Source organism: Leptosomus discolor, chromosome 1 (genome assembly GCF_034619465.1).
Source record: "Leptosomus discolor isolate bLepDis1 chromosome 1, bLepDis1.hap2, whole genome shotgun sequence".
Classification (NCBI taxonomy): domain Eukaryota; kingdom Metazoa; phylum Chordata; class Aves; order Leptosomiformes; family Leptosomidae; genus Leptosomus; species Leptosomus discolor.
Window position 1 is genome coordinate 168981651 of NC_141391.1, and position 18861 is coordinate 169000511.

Sequence of the window (18861 nt, forward strand, 5' to 3'; positions counted from 1 at the left end):
CGCGCTTGTGCCCGCGGACAGCTGAACCCCGGGGACCCCCTTTCAGCCGAGGGAACCGCCCCACACCCCCGAGGCGCCCCACGGCGGGGCAGCGGCTGGCGGTGAGGGAGCGGCCGGTCCGGCGGGCGGGCGCGGCCTACATTGCCCGGCGTCCCGCGCCGAGGGCGGTGCCACCGGAAGCGCGGCGCGGGCTACTTCCGGCTGTGCGCGAGCCCCGAGCGGAGGCGAGCCCGCGAGCCTGCACCCCGACGAGACAAGATGGCCGGGCTGCCCCGCAGGATCATCAAGGTACCTTCGCCTTCCTCGCCCGCCGCGGGGGACTCGAGGGGCGGCCGGGCCGGGTCCGCGCCAGCGGGCAGGGCTGGGCCGGGCTGCGCCGGGCGCCGCTTCCGGTGCCCAGGAATAGGGCCGCGCGGGGGCAGGGCCGCTCCCGGGCCTCCTCCTTCCCCTGCCGGGCGGGAGGCAGCCCGCCGCCGGCCCCGACCGCCGCGGGAGCGAATGGGGGTGGGGAGTCACGCCGGGCCTGGGCCCCTCACCGCTTCCCGCCGCCGCCCGCGGGGGCTCCCGGGCCTGGCAGCGGCATGCGCGGGCGGTGGGGAGCGGCTGGGCCCTCCTGGCGGGCCGGGGGTGGCGGGCGGGAGCGGGCCCGCGCCTATCGCGGTAACCTCCCGGGCGGCGGCGGAGCTTCACGGCCCCTGGTGCTGCTGTCCGCCGGCTGCCTGCGCGCCCCTTCTGGGGCCCGGAGCTTGAGCGGCACCGGGTTCGCACTCCCACCGTTTCCGCCGGCGGTGCGGCTTCTCACCGGGGCTCCCCGCGGGCGGGCAGCGCGGCGCCCGGCCTGACCCCAGCTCCCCGGCACGTCGCTCGCCGTGTTTGGGCCGGGGGAGCGCGGCGGCGCGGGTCGCTCCTCCTGTGCGAGGAGGGACAAAATACAGCGGGTGGTTGAACTCGAGTTGTGCGGCGGCGGGCATCCGTACCGGTGCCCACTAGGCCAGCCTGGTTACTAGTACGTGCGCTCTGAGCTGTCGGCCCTTAGCGGTATTAGCGTGTTCGTGCCGGCTGTTCAGCGTCTGGCTTCCACTTTCATTTACCAAGCTTTGTAAGGGCTCTCAACTTCGGGGTACCTTCAGCTGAACCCTCGAAGTGCAATTTCAGCTTAAGGCTTGAATGACTTGGAGTCACTCAGCAGAGATACAGGTAGCTGCATTGCAAGCTATCAAAAGACAGCTTGGTCCTGTGGCTAGTGTGGATGTTTGTGCTGGGCTGCTGTCTCCCACTCGATTTGCAGTGGTGTGAATTGGAGCCCTCAAATGGGTGATTGCCCCGTCTACAAAAGTTACTAGGTGATTCCAGTAAGGTTTGTTAGCCCTCACAGGAAATAACAGCATCCTTGTTACCCGTTGAAGGGAACGAATGCCACAGTTTATAATGCGGTGAAGTGCTCTTGCTTGAGCACACAATGTTGGCAACTGCTGTAAAACACCCGAGTGTAGAATATGATAAGCAGTGGATGAAAAGGTAAAACTGGATTTTCTATAAAAAGTCAAGTCAGCTAATAGGCAATAGAGGAGATAAGGTAAAAAGTACGGCAGGAGTAGCGTTTATCTTGTGTGAAGCAGACTAAACTATGATTACTGCTCAGAATTGTAAGCAGTAAAAATATTGAAGACAAATATTACAGAATGAGTTCGACACTCATCCAGCTGCCTTAGTGCACAGTATGCAAAGCTGACTATATTTCAGGTGTGAGAGGGAACACTGATTCATGGTACAGTGGAACTGGTATTCATCACAGAGTGGTGGTAGGAGCTCAGTCATGCGGCTGGTGACCGTGTTAAATGTCTTCAATAGCTCTTGACAGTTTCCCTGAATACAACCAAGAAGTGCACCCACTTGTAAGTGGGTGCGTAAATTTCCTTCTTGGTGCTTTTGTGGGCTTTTTTTCAATTTTTTTTTTTTTTCTAGAAAAAACCTGGAGCAATTCACACGACTCACTTCACTGTTTCTGCTCCTGGAGAGGGGAGGTAGAGGGCAGCAGAAGGGAGACCTAGAAACTCGAGATTTCCTCCAGAAGATCACCCTTAGAGTTGTTAGGATTATGATCATTATAGGGTGGTGTGTACGGTGGGTTGTGCGTTTCCATGTATGCGTTATAAGTTGTCTGCAGCCAGTCTAGACCTTTTAAATCTCGGATTGATTGTGTTGGATGACCAGTTCTTCAGGTGCTGTGCATGCATTAGGTTGCCAGATGTGCATACGGTCCAGGACTTGAAGCTGACTAGTTACTACAGCCTCAAAACCATGCAAAGTCGTATTTTGAAATATCACAGCTGCAGAGGTGCAGACCTAGAAGTATGCCTGCTTGAGTCTTCAGGAGTCTGGAGTGAGAATTGTTTTGAGCTTTTCTATCCTGCCAATCTTGACATTAGAGTTAAATTTCCTATTGCTGGTTGCCTTAGAGGGAGGGGAGGGAGTGAACTCTGCTGCTAGTGAGAATTTGAAAGACCAGGAGAGGAAGTGGAAGAGAGAGGGAGAGAGAAAGAGCTGTAGAAAGGCGAAATAACTCGAATAACAAGAAGATCCGATTTTCTTTATGCACAGTAATAAATTTGCTGATAAATAAATGACTTAGGTTACTGTTAGAAAAAGACCTTCTCCCTTTGATCCACATGCACCCGTTGTGTTGTCATCCAAGGGAAACCATCAATGGCTGACTGGGGATAGGAGTGCATATTTGGACTGTCATGAAGTACAGAATCTAGCTACCCACTCGAAATGCAGTTGGCGTTCCTTGTCTTGACCGACTGCTGGCAGATGGCCTGGCTCTCAGGTTGACTAGCGGCCCTGTACTCCTCAGCCTGCTTCTTTGCTCTGTGCAGGCTGTCATCTAGCCCAGTAGGAGAGCAGCTTTCCTTGTCTCAGCAGAGCGCTCTATTTGGATTTCCAGTACTTTCCCCAAATTCAGTTAAAAGGTGACAGTATAGGTGTTGCAAAGCAGTTGTTACAGACGATACAGAATTATTCCTGGTTTGTTGTCCTCAGATTGCGTAGAAACACAGACTTTAAACAAGTCGGGGGGACAATGTGTAAGCTCAAGAGATGGCTTCCTTTACAGTTATAACTTAGTGTTGGCACATCACAAATGGTGAGTGGAAAGTGATGATGTAGTTTTGAATCTTTAAAGATATAATCAGAATTGGAAAACCTTCTGTATTGTGAATAGAGAAGAGGTATTTTTATTTTCAATAGTCCAAAACCAAGGGTCCTCTGAGAATCACCTTGACAAGAAAATCTATTAATGTAAGATAAAATGAAAACGCGGTATGGGACATTTATGTAGATGGGTGGTTTTGATGCTGCACAGTATTAAAAACTGAGCCTTTGCAATATACACAATAATTAAGCCCAGCGATTTGTACTTTCAAGCACTTATTACACCAGTTTTCTTTAGTGTTGCAAAGTCATGTAGCTCCAGTCGAGTGAGGAGTTGAATTGCATCTGAGGTTTGGTTTTTTTTTTTTTTTTGGCTGACATTCAAGCCACCTCATTGCTGTGTCAAGTGCAGTTGGTATATCTGAATGGGATGGGCAGTGCTGCCTTGTGCCATCTTTTCAAATGTTTTTTCTGCTGTTTTCACTGCTGCAGTGATCTCATAACTTGATGTCCAGGTCTATGTGTTAACTGTGTAGCCAGTTGGTAGTTGTGCTTCTGTTACAATCACTGCAGCTGCACATATCAAGAAGTAAACCATCTGAAGCAGTATCTGAGACTCCTTCAATTTTTTTTTTTTAATTAATGAATTTATCTGTGTTAAATTACTGAGGCTTTGATTTCCTCTCCTGCATGGTAGTGCGCTGTTGTCTGAGATAGTCCTTCCTTGCTGTTTACTGTGAGAAACTGTTTCCATGTTGCTGCCAGTGAGCTCCCGTTTGCAGTATTTTTTTGAGAGTCTGGGTAACATTTTGGACTGCTGAGTTATAAAATGCTACCTCAAACTGTAAAATTTCTGGGAGGTTTTATGGAGATCCTCATGGTGTATGTGATGATAGGCACCTACAGCATTCTGTATGAGAGGTCGGTATAATCAGCTTTATATGTTTTTAAAAATATAAATCAGTTATTTAGTCTACAACTTCTGAGACTTTTTCTAGAAGTTCTTAAACAGTATTACTGGCAGCCAACTTGATGTTTCTCACTTTGTCTTGTGAGCTATGGGCTTCTGCGGAATGGTGGGGCATGGACATCTCTCTCACCATTACTTTTTAATTTCTCTGACACTTCAGGCTATTTTTTAATTTCCTGGATAAAAAAATTAAATAAGACTGGAGGTAAACTTAATACCTTTTCGTGGTATTTTGCATTTGTTTGGATGGTGGTTAGGCATAGAAAACATTACTTCTGGATAGTGCTGTTCCTTGGCATTTGTTCGAGAAGCTATATGTTTGGTCTTTATAATGTCTTTTTGCCCCTTGTATGCTGTTTGAATCTTGTGGGTAACTTCAAATTTCACAGAAGGATGAAGATCTTGGGACTTTTCAGAGGCTTTTTTTGTTGTTCTTAAAACCACCTTCCCCTGCCCCCCAACAAATGTAGGAAAGATAATGCATATGCTACTTTGCAACCCTCTGAGTCTTCTTGCCAGGTGACTAGTATAGCATAGGCTGGCTGTGGTAGTGGGAGGATTGTACAGGCACGTGTTGGAAGCCTGAAGTTTGGCAGGACATCTCTTGTGGAGATGTGGGAGGGAGGCTGAGAAGGAGGCTTAGGCCCAGAGGATAAGAAAACTTTGATGTTAAACCAAGGTACCAGTTTAAAAGGAAAACAGTCTTAATAAAAGATCTTAAAGGGGACACTGATAACTTTCCACAGCCTTCTGATTAAAGAAGCTTTCAGTAGACACTAGAGAATAAAAGCTGAGGAAAAAAGAGCAAATAATCCAACTAGAGGCGAAAAAATCTTGTTTGGACCATCTGCTTGTATAATACTTGAAGAACTTTGAGGTACAAATCTATAGTACATCAGGCTTTCTAAGCACTGGTGCTAATGGTGTTTTATTGCTTTGCGTGTGGTTGTTTTATACTGTACTTGTCTGTTATGTTTACATGGCTTTCAGTGTCATCAAAATTTGTTTTGTGTAATAGTATAAAACAAACCCATATTTTCATAGTTACATGTGACTGGTAGGTTAATAGGGAGAAGCAAGTGGCAAATTTTGCTGTAGATGGTGTGGTGGGTTGACACTGGCTGGATGCCAGGTGCTCACCAAAGCTGCTCTATCACTCTGCTACTCAGTTGGACAGGGGAGAGAAAATCCAACTGAAAGCTCATGAGTTGAGATATGGTCAGAGAGAGATGGTTCACCAATTACCATCACGGGCAAAACAGACTCGACTTGGGGAAATTAAGTTTATTACCAATCAAATCAGAGTAGGATAATGAGAAAATAAAAGCTAAATGTTAAAAGACCTTCCCCCCACCCCTCCCTTCTTTCCAGGATCAACTTTGCTCCCAAGTTCTCTACCTCCTTCCCACAAGCGGTACATTCCCTGATGGGGAATGGGGGTTGTGGTCAGTCCGTCACACGTTGTCTCTGCCCCTCCTTCCTCCTCAGGGGGGACGACTCCTCACACTCTTGCCCTCCTCCAGCATGGGGTCATTTCCACAGGAGACAGTCCTCCATGAACTTCCCCAATGTGAGTCCTTCCCCCGGGCTGTAGTTCTTCATGAACTGTTCCAGCGTGGGTCCCTTCCCCAGGGTGCAGTCCTCCAGCAACAGACTGCTCTAGTGTGGGTCCCCCGCAGGGTCACAGCTCCTGCCAGCAAATCTGCTCCACCGTGGGCTCCTCTCTCCATGGGTCCTGCCAGGAGCCTGCTCCAGCACGGGCTTCCCACAGGCTTACAGCCTCCTTCAGGCATCTGCCTGCTCCAGCATGGGTTCCTCCATGGCCTGCAGGTGTGTATCTACTCCACTGTGGGCCTGTGTGGGCTGTAGGGGCACAGTCTGCCTCACTATGGTCTTCACTGTGGGCTGCAGAGGAATCTCTGCTCTGGTGCCTGGAGGACCTCCTCCCTGTCTTTCTACACTGACCTGGGTGTCTGTAGAATTGTTTCTCTCACACATTCTTACTTCAGTCTCTTCTGACTGCTGCTGGTGTTGTGCAGGTTTTTTTTCCCCTTCCTAAATAGGTTATCCCAGAGGCGCGACCACCATCGCTGATGGGCTCAGCCTTGGCCAGTGGCAGCTCCATCTTGGAGCTGGCATTGGTGCTATCCGGCACAGGGGAAGCCTCTAGTAGCTTCTCACAGAAATCACCCCTGCAGCCCCTCTGCTACCAAGACCTTGCCACACAAACCCAATACAGATGGCATTTGGACAGAAGCTCTGTATGAATTATTGTTTGCTTTAACCACACTTTGATAGTTGATTCTGCACTGTATGTTAATGCAAGACTAATGAAAACGTGCTTCATCAGTATAACCTCAGGAATGGTTTACACAGTTAGCTTAGTGAATTTAGTTATGTCTTTACTATAGGTGGAGATGCACCACGGAAAGCTTGATCTGTGCTAGTACACAGATAATCCTCTAGGAGTTTGCGTAGGATCTCAGCTTCACAGTTCTGAAATCCTGTAATCTGCTGCGGAAAATGCGAGAATGAGGTCATTCTCAGGGGAGAGCAGTGCTGACCTTAAAAATGGCCCTCTTCATGTTACTACTGTTTGGCAGCAAGGTCTTCTTCCAAGAGCGGGTAGATTCTGAATTTTTTTTTTTTTTTTTCCTGGGGAGGTGCTGCTACCTGAAGTCCATTTAAGTGACTTTGCAGTGATTAAAGTTGTTTGTATGGTGATGGGAACTGGAGAACCAGAAGTGTGTGCAGGAAGTTTGTGAGTGATCCAGAGTTCGTGGTGCTTGTTTAGCAGAGCTGTGCTTTCAAGTTGCTGGACTCCATAGACTGAGTGCTAGTTAACGGTTTCTAAATCTGCTGTATCACTGTTCTTTCTATTTTACAGCCAATGCCTTTGACAAGTTGGCACTCAGAACATTTTCTTGCTTTTTTTTGTGGAGGGGTAGATACAGTCAGGGCTGGTGACGGGGTCTGGGAACCCGCAGAGTGGTGGAAGCATTAGTGTACAAAGACGTTAGTCCAGTAACAAGTCCAGGAAGTGGAGGCGTGTGGGATGCTGACACTCAGGGATTATATGGCAAGGAAGAGAAGAATTCATGCGGGAGGCCAGCTACTGGAAACCACAAGTGCAGCCTTCTATTTATGATGTTTGACCTTTGCTTTACAGTTTAATTGGCTTTCTTGCTAATTCTTTTTTTTTTTTTTCCTAAAAGGCAGACATTATTTTCAGAGTGCTTTCTCCCATGTAGTTGTTTTACAGTGATATAAATTTAACCTAAACATTCTGAAATCTCTCTGACAATATGACATCTGCTTAGGTAACCAATTTATTTTCAGTAATGCTGGTTATAAACAGTTCTTTACATAATTGTAGCTAATGAATTGATAGACCCTGGAGGAATTTGTGCCAAAATGTGATGTACTGTTATAAAAAGTTTTTGAATCAAGTGTTTGTGGTTTTCTGAGGCAGCTTTATCCCTATATGTTGAGGACAGTTTTGACTGATACGTTTCACTTTCTCCTACTGTCTCCTCAAAAATCAAAGCAAAAACATGCGTGTGGCTTACCTTCTTGTGTTTGGCTTATCAGTTCTTGGTGAAGCAGATGAGAGTGATCTTCCTCTTTATCCCACTCTGACAGAACAGGAAAGAATTGCCATTTGGCAAGTAATTATCACTTGTCTGTGTGCTGAAATGCTGCTTTAAGTTTCACCTTATGCAGCTAAAACCTTTAATTTCTATTTCATGCCCCAAAATTAATTCAAACTGTTAGATGTAGTTGGAAAGTAACAGCACTGGTAGCTGGCAAGGGTTTCCTGCAATCAGAATAAAAATAGGAAACAAATGTATGCTGTATGTAGTCTGATTTGAAATGCTAAAGTTGGTGGTGTACTTCTTGTTTTTTGCAGAGAGCCAACATGAAGTGTAGAGGTTACCACCTAGTTAAGTTAGAGTATCCAGAAGTTCAGAAAATCACAGGGTGGTAAGAATTGGAAGGGACCGCTGGAGTTCACCTAGTCAAACCCCCTGCTAAAGCAGGTTCACCTACAGCAGGTCACACAGGAACACATACAGGTGGGTTTTAAATATCTCCGGAGGAGACTCCACAGCCTCCCTGGACAGCCTGTTCCAGTGCTCTGCCACCCTCAGAGTGAAAAAGTTTTTCCTCATGTTCAGGCAGAACTTCCTGTGCTCCAGTTTGTGCCCATTGCCCCTTGTCCTGTCACTGGGCACCACTGAGAAGAGCCTGGCCCCATCCTCTTGACACCCACCCTTTAGATATTTCTGTGTGTTGATAAGGTCCCCTCAGTCTTCTGGGGCTCTTTAGCCTGGAGGGCTCTCAGCTTTTCATCATGAGAGAGATGCTCCAGCCCCCTCATCATCTTCGTAGCCCTCTGCTGGACTTTCTCCAGTGGCTCCCTGTCCTTCTTGAACTGGGGAGCCCAGAACTGGACACAGCACTCCAGGTATGGCCTCACCAGGGCAGAGTAGAGGGGGAGGAGAACCTCCCTTGACCTGCTGGCCACACTCTTCTTAATGCACTCCAGGATGCCACTGGCCTTCTTGGCCACAAGGGCACGTTGCTGGCTTGTGGTCAACTTGATGTCCACCAGGACTCCCAGGTCCTTCTCTGCAGAGCTGCTCTCCAGCAGCAGTTCTCAAGGTGATCTGTTTGCAGTTCATGTTGAGCAGCCTTACTGTATAAGCAGGTCTAGCCTGGGCTGTGCTGGCTACAAAAGCGTTTGTGCTGCTGTTGTAAACTTGGTCTGAGGGACTGATTTGGCTCAGAACTCTGTAGTAAATGTTATTTCTTAAGCCAAATCAGTTCTGTGATCTCATTTGACTTTGCAGATGCTTGGTCTGATGAAGAGGGTGCATGGAACGGTGACTGTACAAACTAGCACTGCTGCTGGGAAGTTTGGGCAAACCCTTGCATTTTGTGAGGAAAGGAAAAGGTGGAGGTAGTTACAGATGTGAGTGAGGTTGATCAAGAAGGACTGAGAACCAGGCTGAAATGGTGGGGAGAAAAGCAATTTCACTGAATTGTAAATTCAGCAGCTGAAGCAGATGAAGAATGAGATGAAGGACTTGCACTAATTTTAATCACTTGGAGTAGAACTTAGGTGTAACGTAATAATTTTTTTAATTAAAATCTCTTTGCTTTTTGCCATTGGTAGTGTCTTCCTCTGCTTTAGAAATCGTCCTGGAGGACTTGGCAGCAAATGCGTAATCTCCCCAGGAGACAAATATTGAAGAGACTGATGAGCAATCAGTTAAACTGAAAGATATCTCTTTTTCCTCATCACATCTTCTCCCACATAAATTGGTATGTGCAGTACCCTCCAAATGATAAGTGTAATCATTTCAACTGTAGCAGAAAATGGAGCTAGTGGCTTTCATTTTAAGTCTGTCATCTCTTTTTGAAAAACCCTAATTTGCAATATCATCTGCGGAGTCTGAAACTGTCTGCCACATCCTCTCTAAAAGTGCTTCTGGGGTGTAACCTCCATCTTACTAGGTGATGCTGAAGGTAAATTACTTGACTGGTGCTTAGAGAATTGAGCTAGTATGTGTGCTGCTGAAAATACAAGGGAAGACTCATTCCCCTGAGACTTTGCATAAAGAGGTGGTATTGTGCAATTTTAAGTATGTTGACCTCTGAAAGTCTTAATGATGTTATTGCTCTCTTTTTAAGGTACTAGCATAAAGCTGCTAGCCATAAGGATGCTTTTCTGTAGTCTCAACGCTATAAAAGGTTGCTAGATAACTGTTTATAACAAGTAAGAAGATACACAGAGTCTTTGGTGTTTAAGACTTTTGTCGATGGATGAAGACTTTAATTTAGTAGTTTCCATCTGTTACTGAAATTGGCCCTGTTGGTAGTTAGGCTTCTTCCTGTGGAATGAGGAGGTAGCCTCTGCATTTCCTTTTTAGGTTGGTGACAGAATAGTAATCTGTTACGCTAGTGTCTCGCTGTGATTAATCTTGCAGTCTCAACTCTAAACTAGCCCTTTCACCAAAAGGAGCAGTCTGTGCTGCCATCCTTCTGACAGCATGTGTTTGCACCCTCCTTTTTGTTGGCACAGCTGTTTGCATGGACATGTGGTGAACTGCATCAGGGACTCTTCCCTCTTGCATTTTTTTTTTTTTTTTCCCTTTTTTCTTCTGGATTGGCTACGTGCTGTTTCACCATGAGGTCAAGACACAGCTATGCAGGCAAAAGTGAAGGTGCATGATAGGCTGAAGTGCAAAGGCAGTGCAGCTTTTTTCTTCCTTTTCCCCAGTGGCTGCTCATTTATCAGCTTAAAATGGTCAGGCTTTGTAAGACATTGGGGTTTCTTGAAGCTCCCTTTGTTCTAATGGATTTTATGAATGTAACCAGGTGGTGTCACAGCTGATATTGAAGGACTGTGTAGAGCATCAGACCATGTCAGATGCTGTCAAAAGGTGTATTCCTTCAGTTGTAACATCTCACTAAAGACTACTGTATTTAACTTGTGGATTACTATGCTGAATTTTTTACTTATTGAAGGTAACTGAATAGCTCTAATACTGAATATGAAATAAGAAAACTGGTGTGTCAGGAAGTTGAGCATGCAGGCAGCTGAATTACGCAAAGCAAATTTGGCTGAAGACATGGAGCTTGGATTCCTTCTTTGAGCTAGTTTGTGCTGACTTTGCAAGCAAGCTTCTTTCTTAAATTCTAGTGGCGTTCATGCAATAGCCCTAAAGTTCCTGTATTTCATAGGTGCTAGGTATTGATTTGTTCTTAACTTTAGCCACATCCCTTGGCAGGCAGTATGAAATCTGTGCTGACTAACTGTTGCCATAGTACAGGGAATGGAATTGCAATTATTTTTCCAAACAAAGAATATAGTTCTTTCTAAAAATTAATGAAGAAGCTTTAAAAATTGTCTAATCACGTGCAACAATTTCTTCCTTCACTACTGGGGTGGTTTGTGTCAGATTTGGAGATTTCGGTTCAGCTGCAGTGGCTCTGCTATGTGAGAAATAATGTTTGGTTTGGGTTTTTTTTTTGCAAATACTTGCATATCTGAGTGTTCTGATTGTAGTTATTTGCCAATATGCCACTATTTGATCCTGCCTTAGTCTGTTGATAGAAGTATGACTTCTGAAGTACCTTTTTTGTTTTCCAAAAATGTAGCTTACAGAAATCTTTTTTTGGTTGTTTTGTCTGAGGCCTTGGCAGCTTGAGGCTCTTATAAACACTCCTGCGAGACTGGAAGTGATTAAAATAGTAGTATATTTCTAATAGATTCCTTCTTTGTATGCTTTTTCATATCTCCACGTGATGTAACTATTGATTTTCATGCATGTCTGTATGGAAGCAACTTCATTGGTTGTTCAGGTCACTTCATTAAAGAGCTCTATCTTGTTTTGGGTATATGAACCAGAAGAATCCTGGTGGTTATGTCTGCTTTTCAGTAGCCGCCCGCCCCCCCCCCCCCCCCCCCCCCCCGGCCCTTTCCTTCCCCTGAAAGCAGGATAATCAAGCAAAAGCTCGAAGTATGAAATGTACCCTCCTGCAAGTCGATCTCTTGTGTTTGTGTGGTTTCTCTCAGCCTTGGCAACCTGAAAAACCTTCACCCCATCTCCTGCTCTGTTGGTCTCTTCTGAAGATCACAGTGCACTCTCTTCCTGAGGCTTCTTGTCCTCACAGGTTACTGTAAAAACAGGTTGAGGGTTTCTCCCTCCTCGAGTACAGTTAGTTTTCAATTTAGTGTCTTCATAGAAGAATAGCTATGCAGAATGTCAGCTACGCCATCTGTCCCATCCGTATCATCTGTCACTCTACTTCAGGCCACCTGTGTTAATAAGAAAAGCTTTTGCTTTTCCTTGTCAAAACACCTTCAACACTTCTGTGGTTTTTAACTGCTTAATTAAAAATAAGAAAGATAAAATTGTGGGGGGCATAACCAGTTGTGAATGACAGTGTGGTGATTTTTTTTTTTTGAAGTACTGATGGCATATATCTTCATTTGGGGTTTATTAATTTTCTTTAGTCAATGCAAGTTTTGACATGAACTTGGAATTGGAAAAAGTGGAGTAAATCCAGGAGCGAGAAGAGATCTCAATCTAAAAACATTGCAGAGTATGACAGATAGAAATAACTGCCTATGGCAGCATGGGATACTTCATTAAAAGCTTTAGACCTCAAAATATGTCCTGAAATCTTTTCTGTGAAACACTTTGATATGCTAGAGGAGAGCTAATAAGGAACACTATAGAGTGCTGTTCTGGAACACTTACTTGATGGAAATTTGTATTCCCATGAATACAAAATTAACTGCTCCATTCTAAAAACATTTATTGTGAGCAGCAGAACTGCAAAACCTGTTTTTATGTGAATTTGTCCTTTCTGCTCTTTAGCATGTTAATATTTGGGTGTCAGTTCTTTTTGGCCTTATTGTCAGGGTTTTTTACCAGGCAAGAATAGTACATGCTTGGTTGGAATAAACTGGCCGAACAGCATGTTGGTTTCTGTCTTAGCCACTGACAGCTTAGAAAATGTACAGAAAAGTTGAAATTGGACAAATGGTTCAAAGGCAATTTTGGGGAGAAAGTGAGAAGTAACTGCACAAAGCTCACTTCCTCAGCTGGAAAACTGTTAGAAAAATTTTGCCTAAAAAGATACTGGAAAGTGAGGTATTGCATGTGCTTGACCTTCCTGATTAGTTAAAAAAGGGGGGAAGCTAAAAGTTTAATTAGAAGCTGTTTATTTAAACATGTTTGAGAGCCTGTTTTTCAATGGGTAACCATCCTCTGGGGAAAATAATATAAAATTATAAAATAAGATCAACATGTAGTTAAACATGTTTGTAGATTGGGTCCATATCTTGTCAAGGTCTTGTGGGTGACTTACAGGGTGTTTTATTTGGGTTTTCTTTTTTTTTTGTAATGTAAACTTCATAATAAAAAAATCTTTAAGCAGTTCAGTTTCCTGACCTGGTACATAGTGTTGCCCTGTATACTGACTACCGTTTCTCTCAAATATGACTTATTTCTCCAAGTCTTATGGCAAATCAAGTTGGTTTTAGTGTCAGCATGTTTTTAACTGGCTGTCTTACTGCAAAAATTCAAGTCCCTGATATCACCTTAGAACTGGATATGCTTGTGCATTTTGTATGCTTAGACTTTAAAATGTAACTTCCTAGACTTTAAAATGTAACTTCCTGATTAATTTCTCCCTTTCTATTCCTTTTCCATGTTTTCCCCCCAAATACATTGAAGATATTATAAATTTCTTCATAATTGAAGGGCAAAAGCCTTATTTATTGTCAGAATTTAGCAGGTGATGCTGATGTATTTAAGTCCAAACATTTCACATTCTTTCAACAAATGGTATCTTTCTTGTGTTTTTCATAGTCTTAACAAGCTTGTTTGTGTTACACTGTTTTTAAAAAGATGCCTTTTCGGAACCAAAGATACTTCTCAGCTTTTGCATAAGTTGGTAGCAGTGTACGTTCCCAGGAGTCACAACCTATCATTCGCTGGGTGTCGGAGAAGTTTAGCCTGGTGCTTGCTCTCCCTGCGTGATGGCTGCATCAGAGCCTGGCGGGTATGAAGGATGAGTGTCAGCCAGTTCCCTCACAGATTTCTCACAAGTATTCCTCCTCATCTCTGTTTGAAAACAGCTTCAGTTGTGCCGGTAGTGGTGGAGCTCCACGCACAGTGCAGGAAGCGAGGCGCGCTCGCTTGAAGCGTTTTTCATCGGATATTTGTGTTCCGCAGGGGGCCTGTATGGGTTCTGAGTAGCCTCGACACTAGCGTAGCTGTATGCAGCATAGATGTTTTTCTTTGTACTCCCCTGTTCTGTAGTGTTTTATAGCAAGATAATCGCATCCATGTAATACAGAGGCATAAAGGGCTGTCTGAGCGTGATGACATGCTGGCAGTGGTGTAGCCCCTTCACTATAATGTGGTACCTCAATTAAAAGAATAGTTTTGCTCATACATGGGCTCTCTCATTGTTTATTGACAAATGGTTTTTAGTGACAGAATGTGCAGCTCGCAGCCAGGCGCTGCACCCTCAGTTACGCTGGCAGGTAGAAGTGCTGATGCTGCTGCCAGAGAACTGCTGATTCTGGGTTATTTTAAGCCAGGATTGGCTGCCCGGTATGGTTACAGTCAGCATACTGGCATAGCTAGGGAGGCAGTCTGGGGACCAGAGTGACCGAGTGGGGGCTAGGGGCTGCTGAGATCAACCCAGCTATTAAAATGTGTTACCCTTAATACTTAAAAAAAAAAACCACCCTAAAAACCAAACCAACCAACCAAACAAAAACCCACCAAAAAAACCCAGAAAACCCCACCCCAAAACACAAACACAAGAGACTGAAATTTGAGCATGCCTGTAAGAACCAAACCCACGATTTGCCTGTATCTGGCAAAATCTAAGTGGTAGCAGCTGTAAAGGGGCTTAAAGATTGGGTCTTTTCGTTAAGTTCTTTTTAATTTCAAGTTGGCTCGCTGTATTAATTCATATTTGGCATAAGACACTGTTTCCTCTGCCAAAACTGTCAAACTGTAATAAGTATATGGTCCTTCATAGGTGGAAATCCAAATTGTCCCATTTACCTGTGGCAGGACTCATACTGAAAACTTGCTGAAATAAATGGAAAATGTTTTATGCGTTTATAGGGGTAGTCTATAGTTTCTTACTCGCTGACTTTCATACCACTGAACTAAAGCTTTAAGCACTCGTTATACCTGCTTTTCTACGGAGTTACCGTGCAAGTAAATAGCCAGCAGAATACAAATTCTGAGTATGTTATAAATTTGTGTGTCATTTAAAATATACTTGCAGAAGTGAGTGTAGAAGCTTGGGTGCCCATCCAGGAAGCCACCCAAGTGGCATTGGCAGCTAATGCCTATACAGATAAATAGGCAATATACAGTCACGACGAGGAATTAGACCAGATAATTTTATTCTTACGTTTGCATGTGTACCTAGTAATAACTTCAATATTGTGATTTGTAGGACCTTGACAATTTTGAGATGAATGATTGGATTTTTGGCATTAATTACTGCGCCTTTGCTTCTTTATATTATGTATTTTATTATTTTTGCTAAAGGGAGGTGCTATTTAACTGCACCGAGACAGCCATATTACTGTTGTTATGTTTGAAGAACATATTAAGCCAAGTAGAGGTAATCTGTCTCTTTTGTGCTATGCAGACACACAGAATAAATATGCTCTAAAACTAGAACACTAAATTAATACTACACCTACAAGTTACTGCTTTCTGTCAATAGAAACGGGATAATTTTTCTTTGTGAAAGCCAACAGAGAAGGGTGGTGAAAAACTTACCTGTACATAGTAAAAGCAAGCTAGTGGAAAAGCAGGAAATGGGGCTCAAGTTACCTGAGGATGTGAGGCTTCTGCAGGACTTCTTGTCCCTGCCTGTTTTGGCCTCGGGTCCTTTTTTATGAAAAGGAGCAGAATGGTGCCTGTAGGAGTTGTGAAGGAAAGATGTGCAGGGCTTGGTTGGTCAGTCTGCTCCCTGCGTTAGTGGGGTGGGTGGTCAGAATGTGGGCAGCTCTCTGCTATGGTCACAGCGTGGTGCCAGAGGTAGGATTGGTGCTGTAGGCAGAAGAATTGAGCAACAGAGAACACAAGTCTCTGGAGGAAACCAGGCTTCCCGAATTCTGCTGCTGACAGAACAACTTGCCTGTCTCCCACTCTTTGTCAGGGTGACTTGAAACATGGTTATACGTGGGCTGAAAGTGCTCGCACCAAAGCTATTTGTGCATATATATGTGTAAACATATAAAACATCCTTAACAACACCTTTAGTGTTGCAGCAGAGTAGTACTTTAAATTTGTCAAAGTTGGATCTGATTCCAGTACAAATGTTCATCTTAATAAACCAGTCCACTGGTGTTAGAGTAAACGTGAACACTTTCTGTGAGTGATTAACCCCTTTGGCGTTTCACTTACAGGATTTTCTATTTAAGGTAGAACGGGAAGTGCATTTGGTATTTTCATTGTGGTGTTCTTTAAAGTGCTTTTAAGTATATCGAGGGGAAAAAGGAGTTTGGCAGTAGTTTAATTAAAAGTTAAGAAATTTGAGGACAGCTTAATGGTTATCTGTCACCTTGTGCTATAGAAGCACATACTATTACAGCAGTTGAGGGATCGAAAGGAGATGTGTACCAGTGTACCACATCCTCATCTTCTTTCTGCAGATGTTCTTTGACTTGAAGGTATTTGTCTCGTGTTGTTTCCGTGGGTGTAGGCAAATAGCTTGTAATGAATACTTGTTGTTTTTAAAATAGTTTGTACAGATTGTGTTTATTTTAAATGTGTTGTATTTGTTACATTGCTGCCTCTTCTTCCTCTTCTAGGAAACTCAGCGCTTGCTGGCAGAGCCAGTCCCTGGGATAAAAGCGGAGCCAGATGAAAGCAACGCACGTTATTTTCACGTGGTCATTGCAGGTCCACAGGATTCCCCCTTTGAGGGTGGGACATTTAAACTTGAACTATTCCTTCCAGAAGAATATCCAATGGCAGCTCCTAAAGTACGTTTCATGACCAAAATTTATCATCCTAATGTAGACAAGCTGGGAAGAATATGTTTAGATATTTTGAAAGGTAAGTGCTACCTGTTTTCTTTCTTTTGATCTTATTAAGTACAGAAACTTGTAAATTGACCCTAAAAAGAGATTTCATTTGTTTAAAGAATGCCTTGCTTGTTCTTTAATCTGGGAGAGTGAAACTTGCTATTTCTGTAGGTTATGGTGAATATGGTGTTTCATTCATACTGCTATAAATGTCTCTTCAGATAAATGGTCCCCAGCTTTGCAGATTCGTACAGTTCTGCTATCAATCCAGGCTTTGTTAAGCGCTCCCAATCCAGATGATCCACTAGCAAATGATGTAGCTGAGCAGTGGAAGACCAATGAAGCTCAAGCCATAGAAACAGGTGGTGTATCTTACTTTTTCCCCCCCCTCTAGTTTTAGGAAGTAGCTGGTTACTGATTGGTTGGGGGGTGTAAATCCTGACCTCTTGTCTTGTGTCTGCAACTTGCAGAAACAATTGTTGCGTATGGTCGTAGTCCAGGTACCCTGAATGTGCCTGCAGTGGTCTGTTTTCAGGTCTGTGAGGCTGGCCAGAGGAAAAGCTCTCTCCATCTGTTTTATCTTGAATTTCCATGTTCCTAAATTGCAAGTGTGTCTGATTTGGAGCCGTGGTGAAATACAAGCACACACCGCTGCTTTTCCTCTAAAGCTTAAGAAGCAGGTAATCTGTTTTCTGAAAGTACATCTCTTCCATACCTGCTTCTGTTGCAGGCTGTAATGGATTGGAAGAATTACTACATTATGCCTCCTCACTTTTGGATCCACTGCAGTCGGGCCACTTCTGTAATACACAAAAGTTGACAGCTGCTGGAGTTCAAAATTGCACTTAGAATCTTGGAACAGATATATTTTGTGTACTTGCAGTAGTGGTATAAAAGCGATCTTTAAGTATTTAAAATTACTTTAATAAAGCCTGAAAAATACGTCTTTTCTTAAATTCTGTTTCTTTTTCTTTTCAGCCAGAGCATGGACTAGGCTATATGCCATGAATAATATTTAAATGCGCTTTGAACATCAAGTGTGCATCACTTCTCCTGTTCTGCCAAGACCTCTTCCTTTTTTGTTTGCATTTAATGGACACAGTCTTAGAAACATTACAGAATAAAAGCCCAGACATCTTCAGTCCTTTGGTGATTAAATGCACATTAGCAAATCTGTGTCTTGTCCTAATTCACTATTGTACCGCATGAGCAGAGGCTAGAAGTATCATCTGGATTGTTGTGAAATTGTTTGAAAGCAGCAGCACATCTCTGCTTTTAATCATTTTTCCCATCATGGTTTAAGTATAAGCACTGTGAATGAAGGTAGGCAGGGTTAGCTGCGGGGCTTTTTGTTTTAATTTTGTGGGCTCCTCCTCCCTTTTGATGGTGATGCTAATTGCATTGGTAAAAGCAGCTAACCAGTTACACTTTAGAATATACCCTCTAGCCCAGTCTAACTTAGACGCTGTAGATGGACAAGCTTCATTGTTTGAACAAAAAATGGGAACATTAAACATCCATCACCTTCACTAATAATATTGTGATTCTGCTGTCAAGTGTAGAAAAATCCCTCCAAGAAAAAGCTTGTGACCATTTTGTATGGCTTGTCTGGAAAATCTCCTGTAAATCTTATGTTTTAGTAAAATATTTTTTGTTATTCTACTTTGCCTTTGTACAGTTTGTTTTGCTGTGTTTTCATTTCTCTAATGTGACAATCGTATTTAAAAAAACCTTGAAACCAGAACTGAAAATTTGTCTTCACCAGTCTGACAGATTAAACAGTAAAGAGGTGGAATTTACAAGATTTTTTTTGCTTCTGTTTGCTGACTTTTTTTATTAGCTTGTGTTATGTGAGTGACCTTACCTGGCCAATTTGATGTGAAATTGCATTTGGAGTGACTGTTAGAAACAAATCTCTGATGTAGCCATTGTAACCATAATTTTAGTAATGCATTGATAAGCATTTTCATGGAAATAACCATAGTCAAGTAGGAGGTCGAGAGCAAATGACAGCACTAACTGTGAGTAGCTGCATAACTTCTCTTTGCTGATTGTCATCTAATGTTAGGCTGCTCAGTTTTCTAATGTCTTTAATTCCTGCCCTTTGCTAACCTGAAATTCTGGTGTGTAGAACCACTGTCACAGCCAG

At 43.7% G+C, this 18861-nt stretch overlaps 1 protein-coding gene across 1 annotated transcript; it reads left to right on the forward strand.

Annotated features, from left to right (window-relative positions):
- The first annotated feature begins 220 nt into the window (after nucleotides 1-220).
- UBE2N (ubiquitin conjugating enzyme E2 N) lies at nucleotides 221-18516 on the forward strand. Its single transcript, XM_086471035.1, has 4 exons — nucleotides 221-288; nucleotides 16497-16743; nucleotides 16934-17074; nucleotides 17691-18516. Exons 1-4 carry the CDS (start codon nucleotides 259-261, stop codon nucleotides 17729-17731), a joined length of 459 nt encoding a protein of 152 aa, XP_086327161.1. The 5' UTR covers nucleotides 221-258; the 3' UTR covers nucleotides 17732-18516.
- Nucleotides 18517-18861: the final 345 nt, after the last annotated feature.

Coding starts and splice junctions, on each gene's coding strand:
- UBE2N (XM_086471035.1), top strand. CDS start 259: ATGGCCGGGCTGCCCCGCAGGATCATCAAG. Junction 16,744..16,933: donor ATGTTTAGATATTTTGAAAG/GTAAGTGCTACC, acceptor ATGTCTCTTCAG/ATAAATGGTCCCCAGCTTTG. Junction 17,075..17,690: donor AGCTCAAGCCATAGAAACAG/GTGGTGTATCTT, acceptor TTTTCTTTTCAG/CCAGAGCATGGACTAGGCTA.